The 20564-nt window shown below is 55.1% G+C and overlaps 1 protein-coding gene and 1 long non-coding RNA gene across 3 annotated transcripts in view; one reads left to right on the plus strand and one right to left on the minus strand.

The window, feature by feature from the left end:
* LOC107000288 (uncharacterized) overlaps positions 1-8600 on the minus strand; it is a 56871-nt gene extending 48271 nt beyond the window's left edge. Inside the window, exon 1 of the long non-coding RNA XR_013398425.1 lies at positions 8401-8600. This is a non-coding gene — a long non-coding RNA (uncharacterized LOC107000288). The remainder of the gene's footprint in view (positions 1-8400) is intronic.
* An 823-nt stretch (positions 8601-9423) lies between these two features.
* EMX2 (empty spiracles homeobox 2) lies at positions 9424-15827 on the plus strand. 2 transcript variants are annotated; one of them, NM_001266139.1, is given in 3 exon segments: positions 9424-9971; positions 11923-12107; positions 14356-14801. In NM_001266139.1, coding segments are annotated over 3 exon segments (759 nt in total). In that variant the 5' UTR covers positions 9424-9565; the 3' UTR covers positions 14524-14801.
* The last annotated feature ends 4737 nt before the right edge of the window (positions 15828-20564 follow it).

The raw sequence follows: 20564 nt of genomic DNA on the forward strand, positions 1-20564 counted from the left end.
AGTATAACAATATTATATAGGAACTGGATGTTAAATATTATGATATGAAACCACATCATACATATTATATGTTGAACAGTATATAATACAAACGGACCATCTATGTTATAGATGGTATATACGAGACAACATGTCCTCTGAAATAGCCCAGGTGCCGATCTCCTTGTCGCCAAGCACCAACTCAGTACAAGGCGCTGGAAGGGAAGGAGCGAAGCGCATCAGGGTCTCCCCATAGTGATGCAGTCACCCCAGCCCTCACCCTATCCCAGTTCCCCACACGCCCAAGTGTCTTTGGGGTGGATGAAAAGATCTCAAACGACCAGCTCCTCATTGGGATAAAGTAGTGAAAAGATGATCTCTGATAGAGGTCAAACTCCAATTGGGAGGAGGGCGCAAATTCTGTAAATGACACCCGAGGGCACACTCACCAGGTTCACTGCAAGCCCTGAGCGTTTTGCGTTTGGTGCCCCAAGTGTAAATCTAAGTATTCTGTCTCCGACACGTAAAACAACTTAAAGTGCCATTTTCCAACGGAGGCATTTAGAAGCAATTTGAAAATTGAAACGAATCTTTATATGCAAGACTGGAACGTTCCAGAGGCCCTTTAAAGCTGCGGTTAGCAAGGCAGTTAGGGAACTCAATGATGGGCTGCAAGGAGACGATTGAACGCACAGCCAAATGCACAGTTAGAAATTTGATATTAAACACGCTCTCGCAAGTAATGCAGTTTAATGATAATTGCTGAGTGTTTACTCTTCACTGGAAGGGGAAATAGAAGAAACATTTTGACAGAAAAGTTACCCTAAAGAGTTACACTGTTTACAAGGGGAAAATATCTCAGTGGCCGCTGCTGGCTTACTAGCAACCCAAAACAGTGTGTGGGGGCATTAGTTTTCCTCCAGAGCTACCGAGAAGGGGAAACCCAACATCAAGTGTCTGGCAGATGGGAGTGTGTGTTAAGTGAGGGCTGTTTTCGTTGGGAACGCACAGCACAGCTCCCTTCCTCCGAGCCACCTCCAGACCCCTCGGCCCTCCCACGACCCCCAGTTCCCGGGTCCGAGGTTCTGGGCCAGCGGCGGCCAGCGCGCCGCGCGAGCAGCTTTTATTCGCAGTCTCTTTAACTCGCCCTTTCCGGTTCTCTTCCCTTCCAGCGCCCTGCAGCGGAGTGTTAGACAAGCCCTGTTGTCTGTGGGCTCTCACCTCAGAGTCAATATTATCTCAGATGGGCACAATAGACTGGAATGAAAAGCTAATATTGAATCAATGCTGTCCCTGTCCGCGCCGCCGCGATGCCACCCTTTGTTGCGCACGCCGCCCCCGGCAAGCTGCTGGCGGCCGGGGCTAAGCGGAGGGCGGCGGCGGTCGGGCCTCTCCCGGTCCCCGCCAGGGGTGGGAGGACACTTCGGACCCAGCGTAGAGGAGGCCTCCGAGGCCCAAGCCGGCTTCGGCTGCTGCGGGTCCCCAGAGGCTCCCTCGGGCCTCACTCGCGGCCTCTCCTCCAGACGCCAGGGGCCTGCCACAAAGCCGAGGGCTCCGCATGGCCGTGGGAGAAGCCGGGTGCACGGAGCCTCCCCGCGCCCAGACGCCGAGGGGATGCAAACAGGAGAGCCAGGCCTGGTATGGCCAACCTCCAGGCCCGAGGGGCCCCAGAATATGCGTGTGGCCGGGGGAGGGGGTAGCTGTAGGGGCCAGAACCAGAGGATTCCTTCGCTCTCCCCTGGGGGCCGGGCCCCAGGAGTTGCAGCAGAGCCTGTCTGTAATTAGGGCCTCCTGGTCCGGCAAAGCTGCGGTACTCCTAGAGAGAGTTGGGGTCTTCGAAGGGCATGCGATGGGGTCGTGGTCGCATCAGTGGTCGTGGTCAGACCCTTGTGAGCCCCTTCGGAAGCTCCTAGTCCCTGTCCATTCTTCTGTCCCCCAGCTCTCTCCGCGCAGGCCGGGCAGAGCCGGGGAAGCAGAAGATGCTAGACAAGGGGTCTTGGGGCCGCCTCGCTGGCTGCGGTTGGAAGCACCAGTTTTCCTGCCCGCTGGCGCAGGCGCTGCTCTGTGGCCACCAGCAGAGGTTTCCCGGCCGCTGTGAGTCGCTCACGCGAACGACGTGGGGATACAGGGCACACGGAGTCTCAGCCGCCGCCACGCAGCGCCTGCCCTGCCCGCGCTTCCGTTCACTGGCAGCTGCGAGGCCACTAACCACCCTCCTCCCTCCAGTCCTAAACTCGGGGCTGGAGTCCGCAGGAGCTAAACCAGGAACAAAAAAAAGGGCAGGGCCTGAGGCCCGGAAGAGCGGCCTGGAGGACAACGGTGACCGGGTGCATAAGAGGCAAGAGCCAGAGTGACATTAAGTGGGGCCGCCAGGGCCAACCTTGCTGCTTGCACCCCAGCCCACCTGCAGGGCACTCTTCCCTGCCTTTTCCCCTTGGCTTGAGTGCGAGAGGCTGATTCCTGTGGGCGGGGAGGAGAGGGTGGTCTTCCTAGGGCTCCTAGTGAAGTGAGCACTGCACCCATGGCTAGGAGGTGGGGGTGCCCCGAGTGACTTTTGTAACTTCCCTAAGCCTCAGTTTTCTCATCTGAAAAGTGGGTATCATGACTGTTTCCCTAACTCACCACACCAGATTGTGATGTTCACTGAGATCATGGGCTTGAGCACACATACTTAAACAAAAATGCTAAAACTCGATACAGGTGAGAGGAATTGTTAGCCTTCTTGTAAGTCTTGCCCCAATCTTCCCCACGTTTCAAGGAGGGCCGCAGAGTCCAAAAGAAGAAACCTACAGTTTCCTTTTTTTCCTCAGATGGCAGGATTTCCTCTTCAAGTCCAAGCCCAGCCCCCACATCCAGAAAATGGGGAAATACTAAAGGAAGAGACGATTAAGTCCCTGAGAGAGGGGCTCCTGGGACGCCAGCGTTTCAGAAGTAGCATAGGCTCCTAGATGGACGCTGACAAACCCAAGGAGCGCCTTACATTGTCGGGCAAGGACCAGACTCCAAGTTAAAAGACCGGCCGGGCCATCAGTGGCAGAGAGCAGAGCCTCAAACACGAAAAGCCAGAAAGTGCTGCAGAGGCGTGGAAGGTGCGCCCCGCTTCCGCTCCCCATGCTGGTCCTCTGGGAGCCCAGGAGCCCGTGCACGCTCTGGTGGGCTCATAGTTTGTAGCTTTGGAGGCGATGGGAAGGATTTGCCACGCTCCCACCCACCCCCTATCCCGAGAGAGTGCAAGGGAGATGCAACTGTCTTTACCCCTATCCCCGGCAGGCGCCCCGAACTAGAGTGTACTTGTTTCCAGCTCCTGCACCACCGTCTGTGTGTACGTCTGTCGGTCCCCCTCAGTTCTTGCTTGGTCCTAGGCTTTCATTTGAAGGCAGCTGAGGGAGAAAGCAACTGGCTCTGTTTCCTCGCTTTCAATAATGAATCGAGACAGCGTGTGTGTGGTGAGGGAGTGACGAGTTTCAACGTGATGAAGGAGATAAAACCCGACGGCGGGGTCCTGCCGGTGGCTTCATGCGTCACTGAAACGTTGGGTCTCAAAACGGATAGATCTCCGGAGACGCAGACGTTCGCGCGGATGTCCAGAGGAGGACAGCGCCCCTGCAGCCACCCGCGGAGGCCAGGGCCAGGGTCAAGACCCTGCCGCAAGGGCTCGGAGCTCCAAACAGTTATGCTGAGGGCGCCGCTCCCAGGCCGCCTTCCTATGACACGGGTTTCCAGTGAAGCCCAAGCGTATTCCACGGCCTCACATCACCAGAGGAGCCAGGCTGCCCCGGGACGGATGGGGTACACGCGCTCCGAGAGGAATGGGAGAGTCATCAGAACCCCGTCGCGGCGGCCCAACGTGCGCTGCTAGGAGTGTGTAGTAATTAATCGCCACCCCTGCCAAAACCAAGGACCCCCTGTGTCGGGCGTCCTCCGCCTGCCGCGAGGGGGCGCGGATATGAGAGAGTCGCACCCCGGGACCCCAGCTCTTCCGACTCCACCCCAGGCGGGGTCCGCGCAGGCCGTCCCAGGCCTGTTCTCTGAACCACCAGGGTCAGGCCGGGAGATATGGGACCTCAGGCATGGCATTGTGGCTGCACAGGTGATCACGGCTTCCTAGTCCTTCTTAGAGCAGAACCTGTCCCATCCCAGCCCCTCTCTGCGCTCCCTTCGGAAGGAAGCCGGACTCCTACTGGAGCTGGAATTCCTCTCAAGCCAAGAGCTGGAGCTGAGGGAGGCAGGAGGGACTCACTTCCAAGCCGCCCGGGCTCCTCTGTAGCCAGTGAGCCTCCTTTGACCCCTCCGCTGGCCTGGATGACGGCCTAGGCGAGACCTTGGCAATGCGGCGCAACCCCAGCACTCCCCCGCCCTCGGGCTCGGGGGCTCGGTGGGTATCGCGCCCGCGCCCAGCCCTCGCCACTAGGCGCCGCTGCGCGCACGTCAATCGGGGCCCCGGGCCGCTGCGCCCGCCTGGCGAGAGGCCTCTAGGGAAGACGCCAGAAAGGGATTTGTCGTAATAATTAAAAAAAAAGTGTTTTTAGGGCATTAATTATACTTTTCGTTTTCTCACCGCCACCCTACGCGTTCGGAGAGGCCGGCGTGACTGGGGATCTCAGTGGGTTGGAGGAATTCTTAACGCCCCCCAGGCCTTTCCAACTTGGGACACCATTAGTGCGCCTTGGACTGGGAAAGGGCTCGCCCTTCACGGGCGTCGGTGAGATCCACGGCCCGCCGCGGGAGCACAGGACGGGCTCAGCGTGCTGGCTCAACGTGAGGACCCTAACCTTGGCGATCAGGGACCAAGACTTGGCAGAGTGCAGTGGGTAGGTTCCACGGCACAAGGCCATGACCTAGCAATAACTAAAATGTGATGAACGCTAACAGTGTGCTAAATATTAGCTCACTCACTCCTCTCAACAACCGTTAACACATTGCTATTTCCTTTTGGCAGATGAGTCAACCATGGCTCAAGAAGGTGAAAGTCACATAGGTGGCGACCCCAGACAGCTCCCACACACCTATTCTCAGTTGCAGGAGGCCATGCACCCACCCCAGGTACCTCACAGGCCTAGCACGGAGCACAGCGATGGAGAAGCACTGCCCTTTGCTCCTTTGAAGTCCCTAGTTCATTATGTGCCAGACACTGTCTAAGCACTTAGCTTTGTTTATGTCATTGAACAAACCCAAAGCAAAGGTACTATTATTTATTCCCATTTCAGAGAAGAGGAAACAGAGGCACAGAGAAGTTAGGTAACTTACCCAAGGTCACACACTTAAGCTGTAAATGCAAGTCTCTCATCTTGGGGGATGGGGGCAGGTGTATTAAAGTATAATTACATATAGTAAAACTCACCCTTTGTAATGTACGGTTCTGTGAGTTTTGAAAAACATATAGAATCATATAAATACCACCACAATCAGGAAGTAGGATAGTTCTATCATCCTCCAAAACAAGTCGAGTGCTACTCCGACTGCATTGGCTGTATTTTTACATATGACAAAATGAGGTCGGGAGGTTTCCATGTTGCCCAAGGTCATTCAGTGACAGATTCGGAATTAGAACGTTTGAATGTGTCTGCTAGTCCAGCTACCTGCAAAGGTAGATTCCTCAGTCTACAGAGCCTAAGAGGCAGCAGTGGCTTGGGGCACACATAGGACAGAGGGAGGAAGCCCCTTGCTCTAAGCTGGAGCCTCAGAAATCCCCACATCTCCCACTCCACGCAGGGCTACTTAACCAAACACCCACTCCATGGGCAGCTAAGGAACAAAGGTGGTCGTATTCTGCAAGGCCTAAATCCACAAGTAAAGTGGAGCAGCAGGGCAGCTGTGCCATCTAGGAGCTCAGAGTCCAGTCCAGACCACAGTGCCCAGTGCCCTGGCACGCCTCCACTGGCCACTCTGGTTAATGAGTTACTATCCTAGTTAATTTCCCTGCACATCGGGGCTAGACCCCATGAACCTTCCCGGGCTCCTCAGGCCAAGTGCATGAATTAGCATAGATTACCCAGCTTCTGGGGTTCCGAACTGCCCGACTCACTAGAAACCCACTTCTCCTTCAAGGGGCTGGAGAGCAGCTTGGGTCTAGTAGCACTTGGAGCAGAGGGACTAGCATGCCCCGCTGCCTTCAGGAAGGGGGACACCAGACCTCAGACCCCGCTTCCCCTTTACCCATGCCTACCTGTTGGCTAGCTAGAGCCCTTGGGGTAAACCTGGCCACAGAAGGACAGTTTATAAAAGGCAGGTGGCCTGCAGAGGATGCCAACTGACTAAAGTGGGGACTGTGTAGCACTCTACCCTCTACTACAGCCAAATGTCCCTGCCTGGGGCAGAAGGCTGAGGGGTCCGTCTCCAGTCCAACACTGTCCTGGTTAAGGGAATAATGACTGCACCTTAGCATCCAGGGCTGCAAGTTTTAAAAGAGGGAAGGCACCCATCACCCTTACACATCGCAAACCATCTGGGTCTCAAACCATCTATCTCCCAGACAAACTGGATTCCCCATGCCCTCAAGGTCAATGACTTTTATGCCCCCACCCAAGATCACTAAGGGTGGAGCTTTCAGTGGCTCCAGTTTGCAACCCCTGAGTCTCAGGCTGAATTTGGAGGGTCTGGCCTGAGGGCACTGCCAGAGCCTGGCCCTCCAGTCCTCCTTCTGAAGCTTGCATGAAAGGTGCCCTCTCCTGCTTGCCAGGATTCTGGATCCATAGTCTCCCTAAGCTGGGTGTTTGTTTCCAGCCTCAAAAACCCGAGGGCGGACCTCTAGCTCCACCCTGGGCTTGCTGACTGGGCACAGCCAAAAGACCTCCCCACTCTGCCATGCCTTCAGGCTCCCTGCTGGCCTAGGAGAGGAGAGGCCTCTAACCCCACAGCCTAATTGAGAGAGAGATTTCCAAACTGCAGACAATATTTTGGGGGACAGTGGTCCAGGCCCAAGGGAGGTGCATCTTTAAATGCACCCCCACCCCAAGGGCTGGATTCAAAGCCCAGAATCTTTGGGCCTGGAAAAAGAGGAGGAGGAGAAAGCAAAGTCACCTGGAACTGACAGAGGGACAATACTGGGCCAGGACCCCAGCCCAGAGCTTCGAAGCCTAAGGGAGAAGGAGGTGTCTCCCACTGTAAGGGCAAAGCTGAGGCGCACACCTGTCTAGTGTGAAGATGTGTATGTATGTTCCCTGGGAAGGTGTGGAGTGGGGGCAACAAAGATGATCTCTGCCAGTTCCCCACGAATCTCTCTGGTGCCCTGACGACCCCGGAAAACACTGCTCCCAACTCCTCTCTTGCCTGGTTTCCCAAAAGAGGTTTTTGGGCACCTGCCCCAACACAACATTTTATCTGGAATAAAGGAGTAATTGACACAAACATAAATATACAGTAGATGAAACCAAGGGAGGAAGCAGGTAGCTTGTCCTGAAACCTGTCCCCTCAACTATGCTTCTGGTGGCAGTGCAGCCTGGCTCACGGTGGACTTCACTCTTCTCCCCCCATTCCCATTGGCTTCTCCCAGGTCTCACGGCAACCTAGTCACCAAACACAGGCATTTCTGCATTCTTAGGAGAAATGACAGGGGCCTGAGAGTAATAGTTTTAAAGGACGCTAGACTTTTTTTTTTTAATCATTAATTGTAAACGTGCAAAATACCTGCTGGTACTTCACTTTAGAAGAATGTAATGGTAAAAAGAAAAAAAGGAAAAAAGAGGCGGCTGATGAATAGATAATAGATCTTTAACCACCAATAAACAGAGAGCAGCGCCAGCAGCCTGGGGATGTGATCATAATTATGCCGCCGCGCGAGCCAATGGGGACGAGGGAATTCGGTCCTAAAATCATCCCAAAACCGAAGGCGAGCTCGAAAATGCGGACACGGCCTGGGACCGGAGAAACGATCCATAATCCCTAGTTGCACTGGGTTTGCACAGCAACCCCCCCTCCCCGGGACAACAGATGGCATAATAATAATAGAAATAATAATAATAAAATAATAGCATCCATAATAATAATAACATTGACCACAGTAACAAAAATACGTCGGAACCATAATAGTACGGTAGCACCACATCAGGCTCTCCCCTGACCTCGGACTACCGCTCCCAGATATTCCAGAAGGAATTGTTTTGGGGAAGGAGGTGAGCACCCTCCCAGACAGAAAACGCTGGAGACCGTGGGGCGAGAGCGGGAGCGAGTTGGAAGCCCACTGCTTCAGCGGGGTCGGCAGCTCCCGGTCTCAACTCGCAAACGAACGAGCCGGGTCTAGACTCGCGAACGCACCGACCCTGGGACCTCGAGGCTAAGCGTGGTTGGTGGGGTGGGAGGACCCCGCACCCCCCACTCCAGGATCCCTCCTGGCCTAGGAAATCGCTGGGAGTTTTGCTAAGGGTGGGGATTGGTATAACCGAACAGCGCCTTTAGCCCAGGAACCAGCCCCCGCCCGCTTACCCTCGCGGTGCTCCTGGGACGATCCCAGTTCCCCCGACGCAGGGCCGCGTAAGGCAGCCGCGCCGGAGCGCTAGGCGAAAGGAATCTGTTTGTCCGTCTGTCCTACCAGCTTGGGCTCAGCAGGCTCCGGATTCAGGGGGCCGCAGCGGAGGCGGCGCCGGCCAGGGACTCTGCAGGGACCGGGGTGCCCCGGAGGGAGTGGTGCTGGTGGAGGAGGAGGCGGTGGCTGAGGGGGAGTAGGTGGGGAAAGAGGAGGAGGAAGAAGAGGAGGAGGAGGAAGAAGAGGAGGAGGAGAAGAAGAAACCGGAGGAAGAGGAGGAGGCGAAGGAGGAGGAGAAGCCGCAGCGGGCGCCGCAGGAGCGAGTGAGCTGGGAGCGAGGGGCGAAGGCGCGGAGAAGTCGGGCGGCCCGGCGGGCTGCGGCAGGCTCGGCCGAGGCGGCGGCGCCGACTCCGTTCCACTCGGCCGGGATCCAGGCCTCCGGGTTCCCAGGCGCTCACCTCCCTCTGACGCACTTTAAAGAGTCTCCCCCCTTCCACCTCAGGGCGAGTAATAGCGACCAATCATCAAGCCATTTACCAGGCTTCGGAGGAAGCTGTTTATGTGATCCCCGCACTAATTAGGCTCATGAACTAACAAATCGTTTGCACAACTTGTGAAGAAGCGAACACTTCCATGGATTGTCCTTGGACTTAGGGCGCCCTGCCCGCCTTTTGCAGAGGAGAAAAAACTTTTTTTTTTGCCTCCCCCGAGAACTTTCCCCCCTTCTCCCCCCTGCCTCTAACTCCGATCCCCCCACGCCATCTCGCCAAAAAAAAAAAAAAAAAAAAAAAAAAAAAAAAAAAAAAGAAAGAAAAAAAAAAGAAAAAAAAATTACCCCAATCCACGCCTGCAAATTCTTCTGGAAGGATTTTCCCCCTTCTCTTCAGGTTGGGCGCGTTTGGTGCAAGATTCTCTGGATCCTCGGCTTTGCCTCTCCCTCTCCCTCCCCCCTCCTTTCCTTTTTCCTTTCCTTTCCTTTCTTTCTTCCCTTCCTCCCCCCACCCCCACCCCAAACAAACGAGTCCCCAATTCTAGTCCGTCCTCGCCGCGGGCAGCGGGCGGCGGAGGCAGCGTGCGGCGGTCGCCGGGAGCTGGGAGCCCAGGGCGCCCGCTCCTCGGCGCAGCATGTTCCAGCCGGCGCCCAAGCGCTGCTTCACCATCGAGTCGCTGGTGGCCAAGGACAGTCCCCTGCCCGCCTCGCGCTCCGAGGACCCCATCCGTCCCGCGGCACTCAGCTACGCTAACTCCAGCCCCATAAATCCGTTCCTCAACGGCTTCCACTCGGCCGCAGCCGCCGCCGCCGGTAGGGGCGTCTACTCCAACCCGGACTTGGTGTTCGCCGAGGCGGTCTCGCACCCGCCCAACCCCGCCGTGCCAGTGCACCCGGTGCCGCCGCCGCACGCCCTGGCCGCCCACCCCCTACCCTCTTCGCACTCGCCACACCCCCTCTTCGCCTCGCAGCAGCGGGATCCGTCCACCTTCTACCCCTGGCTCATCCACCGCTACCGATATCTGGGTCATCGCTTCCAAGGTACGTGCCACGTCGCGGAACTGCAGAGCGCCGTTCCCGCCGCATCCTTTACTGCCCCCGGCCTGCTCCGGGTGGGCGCTTGGCAAGGCCTGGGCGGAGGTTTCTCCGGCTTGCGGGCCAGCGCGCCCTGTTGGGAAACTAGGCGGCGCGGGGCCGGTGGTGGTGTGGATCCCCAGTCTCCTAAGCTACGACCGGTTTGAAGTGATAGCCTGCGGTCTGCTTGACCCTTTGGGAAGGGGTGCGAATGGAGAAGTTGTCCCCCAGTGCGCTTGTATCCGAGCAGGCTGTGCGTGCCCGGCGCCGCGGGGCCCAGAGCCTGCGGGGTCCCCAGGCTCCTGGTACCATCGGCAATGCCCCCAACCGTCCTGGCTCCGAGGGGCGCGGACAGGACTCGGCCGCCAGGCTTGCTTTCGACTGCGTTCGACCCTGTTCACCACTCACTTTGCGCCCCTTCAGTCCAGACCCACCACTTCTTGGTCTTCCACCCTCTTCTGGAGGCGAGAGGACCCTCGCGCCCCCGGCGAAAAGTATGGGATTTGTTTTTTCTTTCCTGCTTTTCGGAGGCCTGGGGAGGGGCGGGAACCCGTGCGGGAGGAAAGCTCCAGGGCTCGGCGCTCTCGCCGCGACCTGCTTAATTGGGGCGCCGAGCAGCCACAGCGGGAAGGCAGGTTCGGTCTGGTTTTTGTTTTTCTTTCTTAAAAAAAAAAAAAAAGAACCTGGTCAGAAACTGTCTTAGAGGGAAATATCTGTTCGCGTGTTTTCATTTATTGAGATTTTTGACTTGTTTTTCTCTGGGTACGGGGTGGGAGGAGGAGAGTTAAAACTTCAGAAAAAGGGATAGTTTACCGATCGGAGTCGGTGAAAAATCTACCTCCGGCGGCAGCCGATCAATACTCCAATACTCCGCGGCTTGTCCATTCATTAACCCATTGCGTTCCTGCCGGAGCCTAGAGTCGGGTAGATGTCACCCCCCTCCCCATATTTAAAAAAATCAAACCAAAGGAAGAAAAAAAAGAAAAACCTTTTACCCTTATTCCCGAACTAGATTTGCCTGCATCCTGCCTGGGCTGTCGGTTTGTTTTTCTTTGTTTGGGTTTTCGGTGAATCGATTTCCTATCCTAATGAGTGAACCCAAAACTCTGAGGCTTTGCTCGAAAAGTTTAGGGTTGCCCTTCCTCATTCTCTATCAGTCATGCTCATGGTCCCCCCACCAGACCCGGAGCCGCTGGGATCTTCCTGCGTTTCAGACTGTCCCGGCGGTGTCTGCAACTCGGTAACCCCCCCCCCCGGGTTTCGATCTCTTCGCTCGCGTTTCTCTTCTAGTTCTCCGGAGCCGGGAGCCCCGGAGCCCAGTTCTCGAGAGGCAGCAGCGGCTGTAGCTGGGCGCACCCGCAGGCGAGATTTCTGTCCCGATCGGGCTGCAACGACTCGCTCCGCCTCTGTACTTTTCCGGAGGGGCAACAAAACAAATAATTTAAAAATAAATCTCCAAGAAAACTCTGGAGAGCAGCCCGCCGCCTTTCCACCCTGGGTCAAAGTTCCCCGAGAGGTTAGAAAGGAGAGAAAGTCGTTTCTTCGGGCTGTGGGCGCCAATCCCCCGGCCAGGCTCTGCGGCTCCCTCCCCTGCCCACAGCGCCAGGCGAGGAGGTGGCGAGGCCCGCGGCGCCAGGGCGGCTGCGGAGCCGGCCGAGGTCAGGAGCCTGGGGGACTGGTCCCGCCGGGGCAGCGGCTAGTTGGGTGCCGCACAGGTGGACACCCAGCGTTGCGGGCCGGGCAGCTGAGCCGGCGTTCCCTTCGTGAGCCCTTGGGAGGACCACCGACCCCCGCAGGTCGAGCGGCGCCAGCTATGCGAAGGCCCTGAGCGCGGTGACTGGCCAGCCCGGCTCGGGAGAAGTGCGCGGCTCGGGTCAGAGCAGCCCCCCTAATGGGATTTCTGCTGTGCTCCCCGCAGGGAACGACACTAGCCCCGAGAGTTTCCTTTTGCACAACGCGCTGGCCCGAAAGCCCAAGCGGATCCGAACCGCCTTCTCCCCGTCCCAGCTTCTAAGGCTGGAACACGCCTTTGAGAAGAATCACTACGTGGTGGGCGCCGAAAGGAAGCAGTTGGCACATAGCCTCAGCCTCACGGAAACTCAGGTGAGTGCGGCCCGGGCGCGAGGGACCCATCTGGGCGTGCGCCCCCACCCCAAATCTGGCTCTCAAGCACACCCATGAGCACGGAGCTCTGTGAGGGCCTTCCGCACAGGTCCTGGTAGCTGGTTCCACGCCTGGGCTCGGGATGTATGTCTCAAGGTGCTTGGCTTTGTTGGGTTCCAGAAAGGGGCTGTAAGTGCCAACCTGCCCCAGGTTCTGGGGAAACGCGCCGAGTTGTTTCTCTGTCCAGTTGGACATGTCCTGGCTAAGACATCCCTGCATTTCTGGTGAGACTTTTGGTGAGAGTGTGAGGACCCTGCTGGGGTCCAGGAAGAGGGAGAGCACAGTGGGGTTTCTGGGTGTTTGGGGCTGGAGACTGGTAAGGACAGGATGTGGGTTAAAGATGAGTTCTGAGCGACTACCAGCCCATGGCTCACACCGTCGGCTCCAGTGACTTCGCTGAAGGAGATGGGCGATCAGAAGGTGGAGGGCAAGCGTCCTGTGTGTACTCTACATCAGAGAAATAAAGCTGGGAGGCTGCAGAGAGAGGGTCTGCCTCAGGGCACAGGCCTTCTGCACAGCAGGGTCCCTGGGCGGGCCTGGCTTGGGCTTATCCCAGGGTGGGGAGGGGGTTTAGGACTACAGTAGGCGCTACTGTACACGGAGCCGCAGGGTGGGGTCAAAGTTCCCAGCAAACAGTAACGTTTTTGGGCAGATTAAGTTGTAACACTTTTCCTGGGCAGCGCAGAGAGGTCGAGCCTTTTGTTTTAAAACATGTTCCCCACCCCAAAACCGAGGAGGGCCTGGCGGGTTTGTGCGGAGCCCGGCACAAGGCGCGGCCCGGCTGATTTCTCCTGGACAGCCGAGGCGGCGGTGGTCTTTGTCCGCCTCGCTGCCCACGCTGCCTGGAGTCTTTGTGTGCGTGTCAAGCCCCGAGCGCACCGACGCGCGCCTTGGGCCAGCGCCGGGGAGAAATGAACCGTCCTCCCCCTCAATTAGCAAACTCAAAGCAAATTAAATTCAGCCTTGTTCCCGCTCAGCTTTTTCACGGAGCACTTTGGGGGACTGAGGCTTTCCGGGAGAGCAAGACGGACCGACCAGCGGCCTCAAAGGAGGGAATGGAGTGGACCCCAGGGGTCCAGGGACTGGCACTGAGCTAGGGTACTGTTATCCAGATAGGATAGGAGTTGTGGGGAGATGGTATCAGAGGTGCAGTCTCTGCCATCTCCCTTACCTGTACCCCCCTGCTGGGAAGATTGGACCTTGTTACTGTCTGCTGGCTGAATGAGGTCCCACCACTCAGCTTTCCCAGGGGCCCATGGGATGGCAGCTGACTCCCACCTCATTGCTCCTAAGACCTCTCAGAGCCACTCTGGTTAGGCCCAGCCTCCAGCCCCACCCTGGTGGGAAGTGATGGGACTGGGGTCCGAGGCTGTGTGACCAACAGCCTGTTCCGGGGCTGCTTAGGAGGAGGGAAGAGGGAGCTTGCTGTCATCTCCCCTCCTCTTAGTTTCTCTCTTACTTTCCGTGTAACTGACGGTCTTTCAGAAGCTTTCAGTTTTGAACCCATTTTCCTAGCTATAAAGGTACAGCTGGGTTGGTCTGGAGGCCTGCACACTCCATGCCCCTCCTGGCCTCCTCCAGCCCTATCCCCTTCCTGCTCACCTGTGAGAATCCCCCGCAGGGAGGATGCAGCGCAGGCAAACCCTGATCGCCTACCCAGGGCCCCCGCCACGAAGAGAAGACGCTATATTTAGGAAACACTGCCCAGATCAGCAGAAAATAGAAAGCACATTGGGCCCTGAGGGAAGCTGCAGCAGCGGTGGACTGAGGTCTCCCTTGCACTGGCTTGCTGGAGGGAGTTAGGGACATGTCTCTTTTTATTTTTAATCACTTACTATTTTTGTAGGGGCTTCCCATGCTTTGCAAGGCTTTGCTCTCTGCGGGATATAGATGCCATGTGCAGGGCCAGGAGAGAGGGGACTCAGTGCACTGCGGGCCGCAGGGCCCTGGGGAAAGGCTCTTCAGGAAGGCTCAGAAGGGCAGGGAGCTGGGCTTCTTTTCCACCAGGCACTAAGGGCCCTGCTCCCTGAGGGCAGGCCTTGGGGAGGCTGGACCTTAGGACTTGCATCTGGGGGACTGGGTCTTTGCTGAGTCTGGAACTGGAGTCTGGGCTGGGTGAAAGGATCAGGCACTTGATAGAAGGGTGCTCTGAAAGAACTAACGCACCCCATCGGCCTCTCACCCGCAGGTAAAAGTATGGTTTCAGAACCGAAGAACAAAGTTCAAAAGGCAGAAGCTGGAGGAAGAAGGCTCAGATTCGCAACAAAAGAAAAAAGGGACGCACCATATTAACCGGTGGAGAATCGCCACCAAGCAGGCGAGTCCGGAGGAAATAGACGTGACCTCAGATGATTAAAAACACAAACCTAACCCCACAGAAACGGACAACATGGAGCAAAAGAGAGACAGGGAGAGGTGGAGAAGGAAAAAAACCCTACAAAACAAAAACAGACCGCATACACGTTCACTGAGAAAGGGAGAGGGAATCGGAGGGAGCAGCAGCATGCCGCGAAGACTTTGGACAGCGAGGGCACAGGGTCCCAACCCGAGGCCGTTCCAAGATGGCAGAGGATGGAGGCTCCTTCATCAACAAGCGACCCTCGTCTAAAGAGGCAGCTGAGTGAGTGAGAGAGACAGAGAGAAGGAGAAAGAGGGAGGGAGGGAGAGAAAGAGAGGGTGAGAGAGAGAGCAAGAGCTGAACGTGCACTCTGACAAGGGGAGCTGTCAGTCAAACACCAAACCGGGAAGACAAGATGATTGGCAGGTATTCCGTTTATCACAGTCCACTTAAAAAATGATAATGATGATGATAAAAAGCACGACCCAACCAGGCACAGGACTTTTTTTTTTTTTTTTTGCACTTCGCTGTGTTCCCCCCATCTTTAAAAATAATTAGTAATAACAAATGAAAATTCCATGTCTAGCCCCATCCCACATCTGTTTCAAAACCTTGAAATGCATGTAGCAGTTGTTGGGCGAATGGTGTTTAAAGACCGAAATGAATTGTAATTTTCTTTTCGTTTTAAAGACAGGTTCTGTGTGCTTTTTATTTTGATTTTTTTTCCCAAGAAATGTGCAGTCTGTAAACAATTTTTGATACCTTCTGATGTCAAAGTGATTGTGCAAGCTAAATGAAGTAGGCTCAGCGATAGTGTCCTCTTACAGAGAAACGGGGAGCAGGATGACGGGGGGCTGGGGGTGGTGGGGGAGGGTGCCCACAAAAAGAGTCAGGACTTGTACTGGAAAAAAAAAACCCTAAATTAATTATATTTCTTGGACATTCCCTTTCCTAACATCCTGAGGCTTAAAACCCTGATGCAAACTTCTCCTTTTAGTGGTTGGAGAAATTGGCCGAGTTCAACCATTCACTGCAATGGCTATTCCAAACTTTAAATCTATCTATTGCAAAAACTGAAGGACTGTAGTTAGCGGGGATGATGTTAAGTGTGGCCAAGCACACGGCGGCAAGTTTTCAAGCACTGAGTTTCTATTCTAAGATCATAGACTTACTAAAGAGAGTGACAAATGCTTCCTTAATGTCTTCTATACCAGAATGTAAATATTTTTGTGTTTTGTGTTAATTTGTTAGAATTCTAACACACTATATACTTCCAAGAAGTATGTCAATGTCAATATTTTGTCAATAAAGATTTATCAATATGCCCTCAGAGTAGTCGTCTTGGGAAATTGAAGTGGATGTTTAAAAATGTATCTCAGTAATTTGAGTGTGGTCCTTCCCCAACTAGGCTCAAGAAACCCAGGCTCCTCACCCACAAAAGGGCCAGTTTGGTGGATTCTCAGGCATTTTAAAGAAAGATGAGGGTGGAGAAGGGAGAAGATTAGGAAAACTTAAGTCCTTCAGAAAAGGGATGGGAGAAAAGTTTTCCAACCAGACCTTTGCCCATTGTATGCCCTACTGAGGGAGTTTAGTTTGAACTTTGGGTTAAAATGCTTACTTCTCTTAACTTCTAGTTATTAAAAAAATACTGGACATGTAGTTGCACATTGAAGACTACTCTCCCAGAATATTGGGGAAAACATGTAGCAGAATCAGAATCTTGCAACTTCTAAACTTTCTGACTTTAAACCCCGAAGTACAAGTCTTACTTTTCCTTCCTTTCTTTCCTTCTCTCCCTGGCTCCAATCTGCCAAAGGTGATGGGCCGAGCCCAAGGGCCTCAGCAGCCTTATAAGGCAAGCGTTCCGAGAAACCTTCAACTCTTAATTTTAACATTAAAGAAAAAGTTGTAATCAGACTTGGAGGAAACTTAGCTTTTTTTCCCTCCCTCCTTCCCCCTTCTGGGGGTACGAGGTTGTTTTTGCATGCTTCATTTGCTTCTTATCCTGATAGGCTGCATTAATCAGTTTTATTTCCATTGATAGAGAAACCTCGTCTGTTCTGTTCGAGCTACAAAGCGTCCTGCGAGCTTTTGTGAAAGTGCAAATCAGTTTAAGCAATTATCATACCAGGAATATGAAGGGGAAAGAGGAGGCCTTGCCCAGTGGTCTCCTTTAATCTCTTAATCCATGGATCCAGGGGGGCTGCCTGGACATAATTTAGGACAATCTCCCCACCCTTTACACTGTGATAAGGCCAAGTTACAATGCAGGGCAAAAATACAAGCTTTGTTAACATCCTGCCTTGAAAAGTTAAGATTAGACATTCCGTGCACGTGTGGGGACTATAGGGCACTATGGAAATTTTTTCTTTCTTTTTTTCCTCCTCTTCTCTAAAGTAGAATTCGTTCTCCGTCTCTTTCTCCTTTCCCCCATCTCTGCCTGTCTAGCCCTCCCCTCTTTTCCGCCATCTCTGTCCCTCTGTAGAAACCTGTTTGCTCGTAGTGCGTTTTCACACAGACCCCTCTTGGAAGGTGTGTGTGCTGTGAGGGCTACTCCACCGCCGGGAGTTGCTGGCGGGAGGAGGGAGACGGGGTGGCCTCAGGAGACCCGGGCTTGCGTCTCACAGGGACAGGTGCGCCTCGGGGTATCCAGGAAACCCTCGTGGGGCTTCCAGGCGCTTTGACAGCACGACCCTCGGTGACCACTAGCTGTCTCAAGCGCTTTGCAGTCAGCGCTCCCGCAAAGCATCCCTTTCTCTTCAACAAGTACAAATTACCTTTTCCTTCCACTCACCTTCCGAAACCCGGAATACCTCAAACACTGAGCGCATTCTTAAACATTCTTAAAATTCAGAATGGTCTGTCCAGAAAAAAATTTTCCGTCTTAATAAAAGGTTTATTTCTGCCAAAATTATATACTTTATATTTTTTAAGTACAAGAAAAGGGGGCTGGTGAGGAAGATTTTTCTTTTTTTGGGTAAACGTCCTATGTAGTGTAACAGCAATAAAATCATCAGAGAATACTATTAGCTTTGAAAAAAAAAAAACTAAAAGCTTTATTACAAACCAAGCTTTGAAAATAGGGGGGATTAGGCGGCTGAAAGGGTCCCACAATGGTAAGAAGAAAAGGTTTCATGCTAATGAGGTTAATGCCCTTTGTATCTCAGGCCTCCACATCTTCATTACGCGCTATCTCCGGCTGCACGGAGCGGCTCAGAGAGCCGCAATCCACTCCAACGCCCCCCTTCCCGGCCCAAAGAAGGATTTGATAGCAGCTCTGTTCAAACTAGATAATTATATCTTTTCAAGTCGGAATTAAGATAAAGAAAGTGAAGCAGAGGCGGCTCGCCTTGATCCACTGCAAACAAATTTGGCGCACTTTCGAGTCCTTCCTCCGCCTCAAAAAGGCAGGACAGTCAGCTTATTAGCCGCTCGTTTGCTTTATTAATTCATCTATTTAAAGTGGCAGGATTAGAGCGTCTAATGTGGACGCAGGCTGCCGTGGCGCTGAGGAATATAAATATTTGCGAGATGCCATCCCACGATGACTATCTGGGCGTGGGGCGCGGGGCAGGGTGCGCGTGTGCCCTGCCTCTGCGTTCCCTTCGCAGTGTGCGCCTGCTGGGCTGAGCAGTGGGGTGTGGGAGCCATGTGCCCCAGGTCTATGTGCCCCTTCGTGCTCCCTGGGTGCCAGGCCTGGATGCTTCCGGGCAGGGCTCAATGGGCAGCGTGGGTCAGATTCTGCGCTCCTCCTGGGACACGGTGAACTGTATACATGTTGCCATAGGGTCCTGTCTGTGACCCCGAATGGGGGTATAGGACACAAGTTTGATCCATGTTCCCTTTCTTTGTTAATTATTTGTGGACCTTCCCTGTAGGACCCCTTGGCCAAGTGCATGTTCGGGAGAGGCACGTATTCTCCGTTTGCGCTGCCCTGAGAGGGTCAAACCGAATCTATTACGCGCGTGTGCCGCGGCTACGTTCTCCTGCGAGGTACACATGGGTTCCGCGTGCGTTTCTCGCGGAGGCGCCAGAAAGTCCTAGGGTGGGAGAAGCCTTCGACCTCCGAACTTCCTGGCTTTCTTTCTGTGTGTCCAGTGCTCCAAGCTCCTTCTGGCTCTGGTCCTGGCAGGCAAGCCGAGCAGGAGCTGGCGCATTGGCTGCGGCCCGTAACCTGCCGGGCCACTTTTGTGCGAGGGGCGGATTGTGGCTGCCTGAGAGCCGCGCCAGGCGGGACAGGCAGAAAAGGGACTCGGGCCTGCGCGCGGATTTGGAAACCTCGGCTCCTCCCCGTCCCCGCCTCGAGTCGCAGGAAACAAAGTCTGGGACTCGCGGGCCGGTTGGGGAGGGACTCTGGCTGCTCAGAGGCCTGGCCCGGGGCCCCGCTTCGTGGTGGGGGTTTTAAGGGCTGGTCCAAGTCGGTGTAAGGCTGGCAGGGTGAGGGGTCTGTTCTTGTATGTTTGTATAGGGTGAGAGCACTAGTCTGTGGTATAATGGCATTTGTGTGGATTGTGGAATAGAATTGTGTGTCTCAGCTAGGACTTTAGTCAATTTGTGTCAGTGCTAATTGTTTGAGTAAGTTAAAGGCTGCAGCGGCCGGGGCTACTTATGTAGATTTGGTCAAGATGTCTAGTTGACCTTGTGCGTCTAGATTGTTTTGAGTTAGGGCCAGCACGTGCAGTTGTGAGGCTGCAGAGTGCCTATGACGGTATGGAAATGCAGTTTATTGAATTTGTGTGCCAGATCTAGTTGCACTGTGTATCTGTGAATTCGTCTGGAGTTGTGCATCTCAGAGAATGGGGTGACTTCGGTGTGTGTGTGGCTTGCGGGGACGTTTCTCGGTGTTTGGATGGGGGTCCCTGTGATGGATGTCCATGCCTGGCCCTAGGGCAGCATCTGCGTGTCTTGGGATCGAGGCGTGTGTGTCTAGTGAGGAGGCTTGGGCTGGGATGTCATCCGGCAGCGCCCCACTAACTCCGGAGTCTGGCAAACAACAGCCGTTTTGTGTAACTGCGCATTTTTCTAGACCAATCTTTATTATTCCAGCAATCAGCGCTGGAATTACTGGGGCGCCGCCTCGAAGCAGCCGCGGGCGGGGCGGCAGAGGATGCCGGCCTCCAGCGTCTGGAGACCGCGCCCGAAAGCTGGGCTGCGTTGCGGGGCCGCTCGAGCCTCGCCCGCAGCTTCCAGCCCGCACCCTCCGCTTGGCCGCCGGATTTTCTTGCCCCAGGCAGCCCCGTAGCCAGGGGAAAGTGGGAGTTTTGAGAACCCTCTGACCCCAGCCGTGACCCCTCTCCGGGAGTTGGCTTCTCCCACATGCCCCGGTGCGCCAGAAAACTCTAGGCGGCGCCACGCTTGGAAGCGCAAGGTCCATTCATCAGCCGCGCCCCAGCGTCTAATTGGCCTTTTGTTTATTAGTGTTTGTTGCCCGGCGGGGGGTCTCGGGAGGGCACCGGAGCTGCAAGTCGGGGTGCCAGAAGCGGGCGGCGGACCGGCGCCCAGGGCTGGGGTCCGGGTAGGGCAGAGGCGCATCGCACTCCTCTGAGGGGGCGCCAGAGCGCGCCAAAGATCACGCCCACGTGCGGAGATGCACGCATGGAGGCTGGACTCCGAGTGCCAGAGCCTGGTCCTCCCCGCTGCTAAGGCCCCAGGCTTCGCCCCTGCCCCCACCTCCACCTGCAGGCCGAGCCCTCCCCATCTCTCCACACCCTCAGGATTTCAGACCCGCCTTCCTGCCTCTCCTAAGTTCCCATCCCAGGCGCTGGCCTTGTGGCTGGGTTCCGCTCACGTCCCGCCGTTCTTCGTTCTTCGTGCTTCGAGTTCATTTGTCGTGGCTCCGCCGATTACCCCGGGGAGTAAGCTCCCGGTTTACTCTGGGTTTCCCTCCCTAAATACCAGCCCGGCAGTATGGAGCCAGCATCCGGCTTCGCTGGGTGGTGTGATTGAGAGAATGTTTTTGGCAAGGCAGGGAGAGAGGGATGAGACAAGTACTCAAAATTCCACCTTCCTCACCAAGTCAAACCTCACCTTCCGATCCCTATCTCCCACCCAGTGTTCAA

Source organism: Macaca mulatta, chromosome 9 (assembly GCF_049350105.2).
Source record: "Macaca mulatta isolate MMU2019108-1 chromosome 9, T2T-MMU8v2.0, whole genome shotgun sequence".
Taxonomy (NCBI): domain Eukaryota; kingdom Metazoa; phylum Chordata; class Mammalia; order Primates; family Cercopithecidae; genus Macaca; species Macaca mulatta.

What these genes read in the sequence shown, in the direction of transcription:
- EMX2 (XM_028853359.2), top strand. Translation starts at nt 9,566, where the DNA reads ATGTTCCAGCCGGCGCCCAAGCGCTGCTTCACCATCGAGTCGCTGGTG. An exon ending in TCTGGGTCATCGCTTCCAAG is followed by an intron (nt 9,972 to 14,355) that starts GTACGTGCCACG and finishes TCTCACCCGCAG; the next exon opens with GTAAAAGTATGGTTTCAGAA.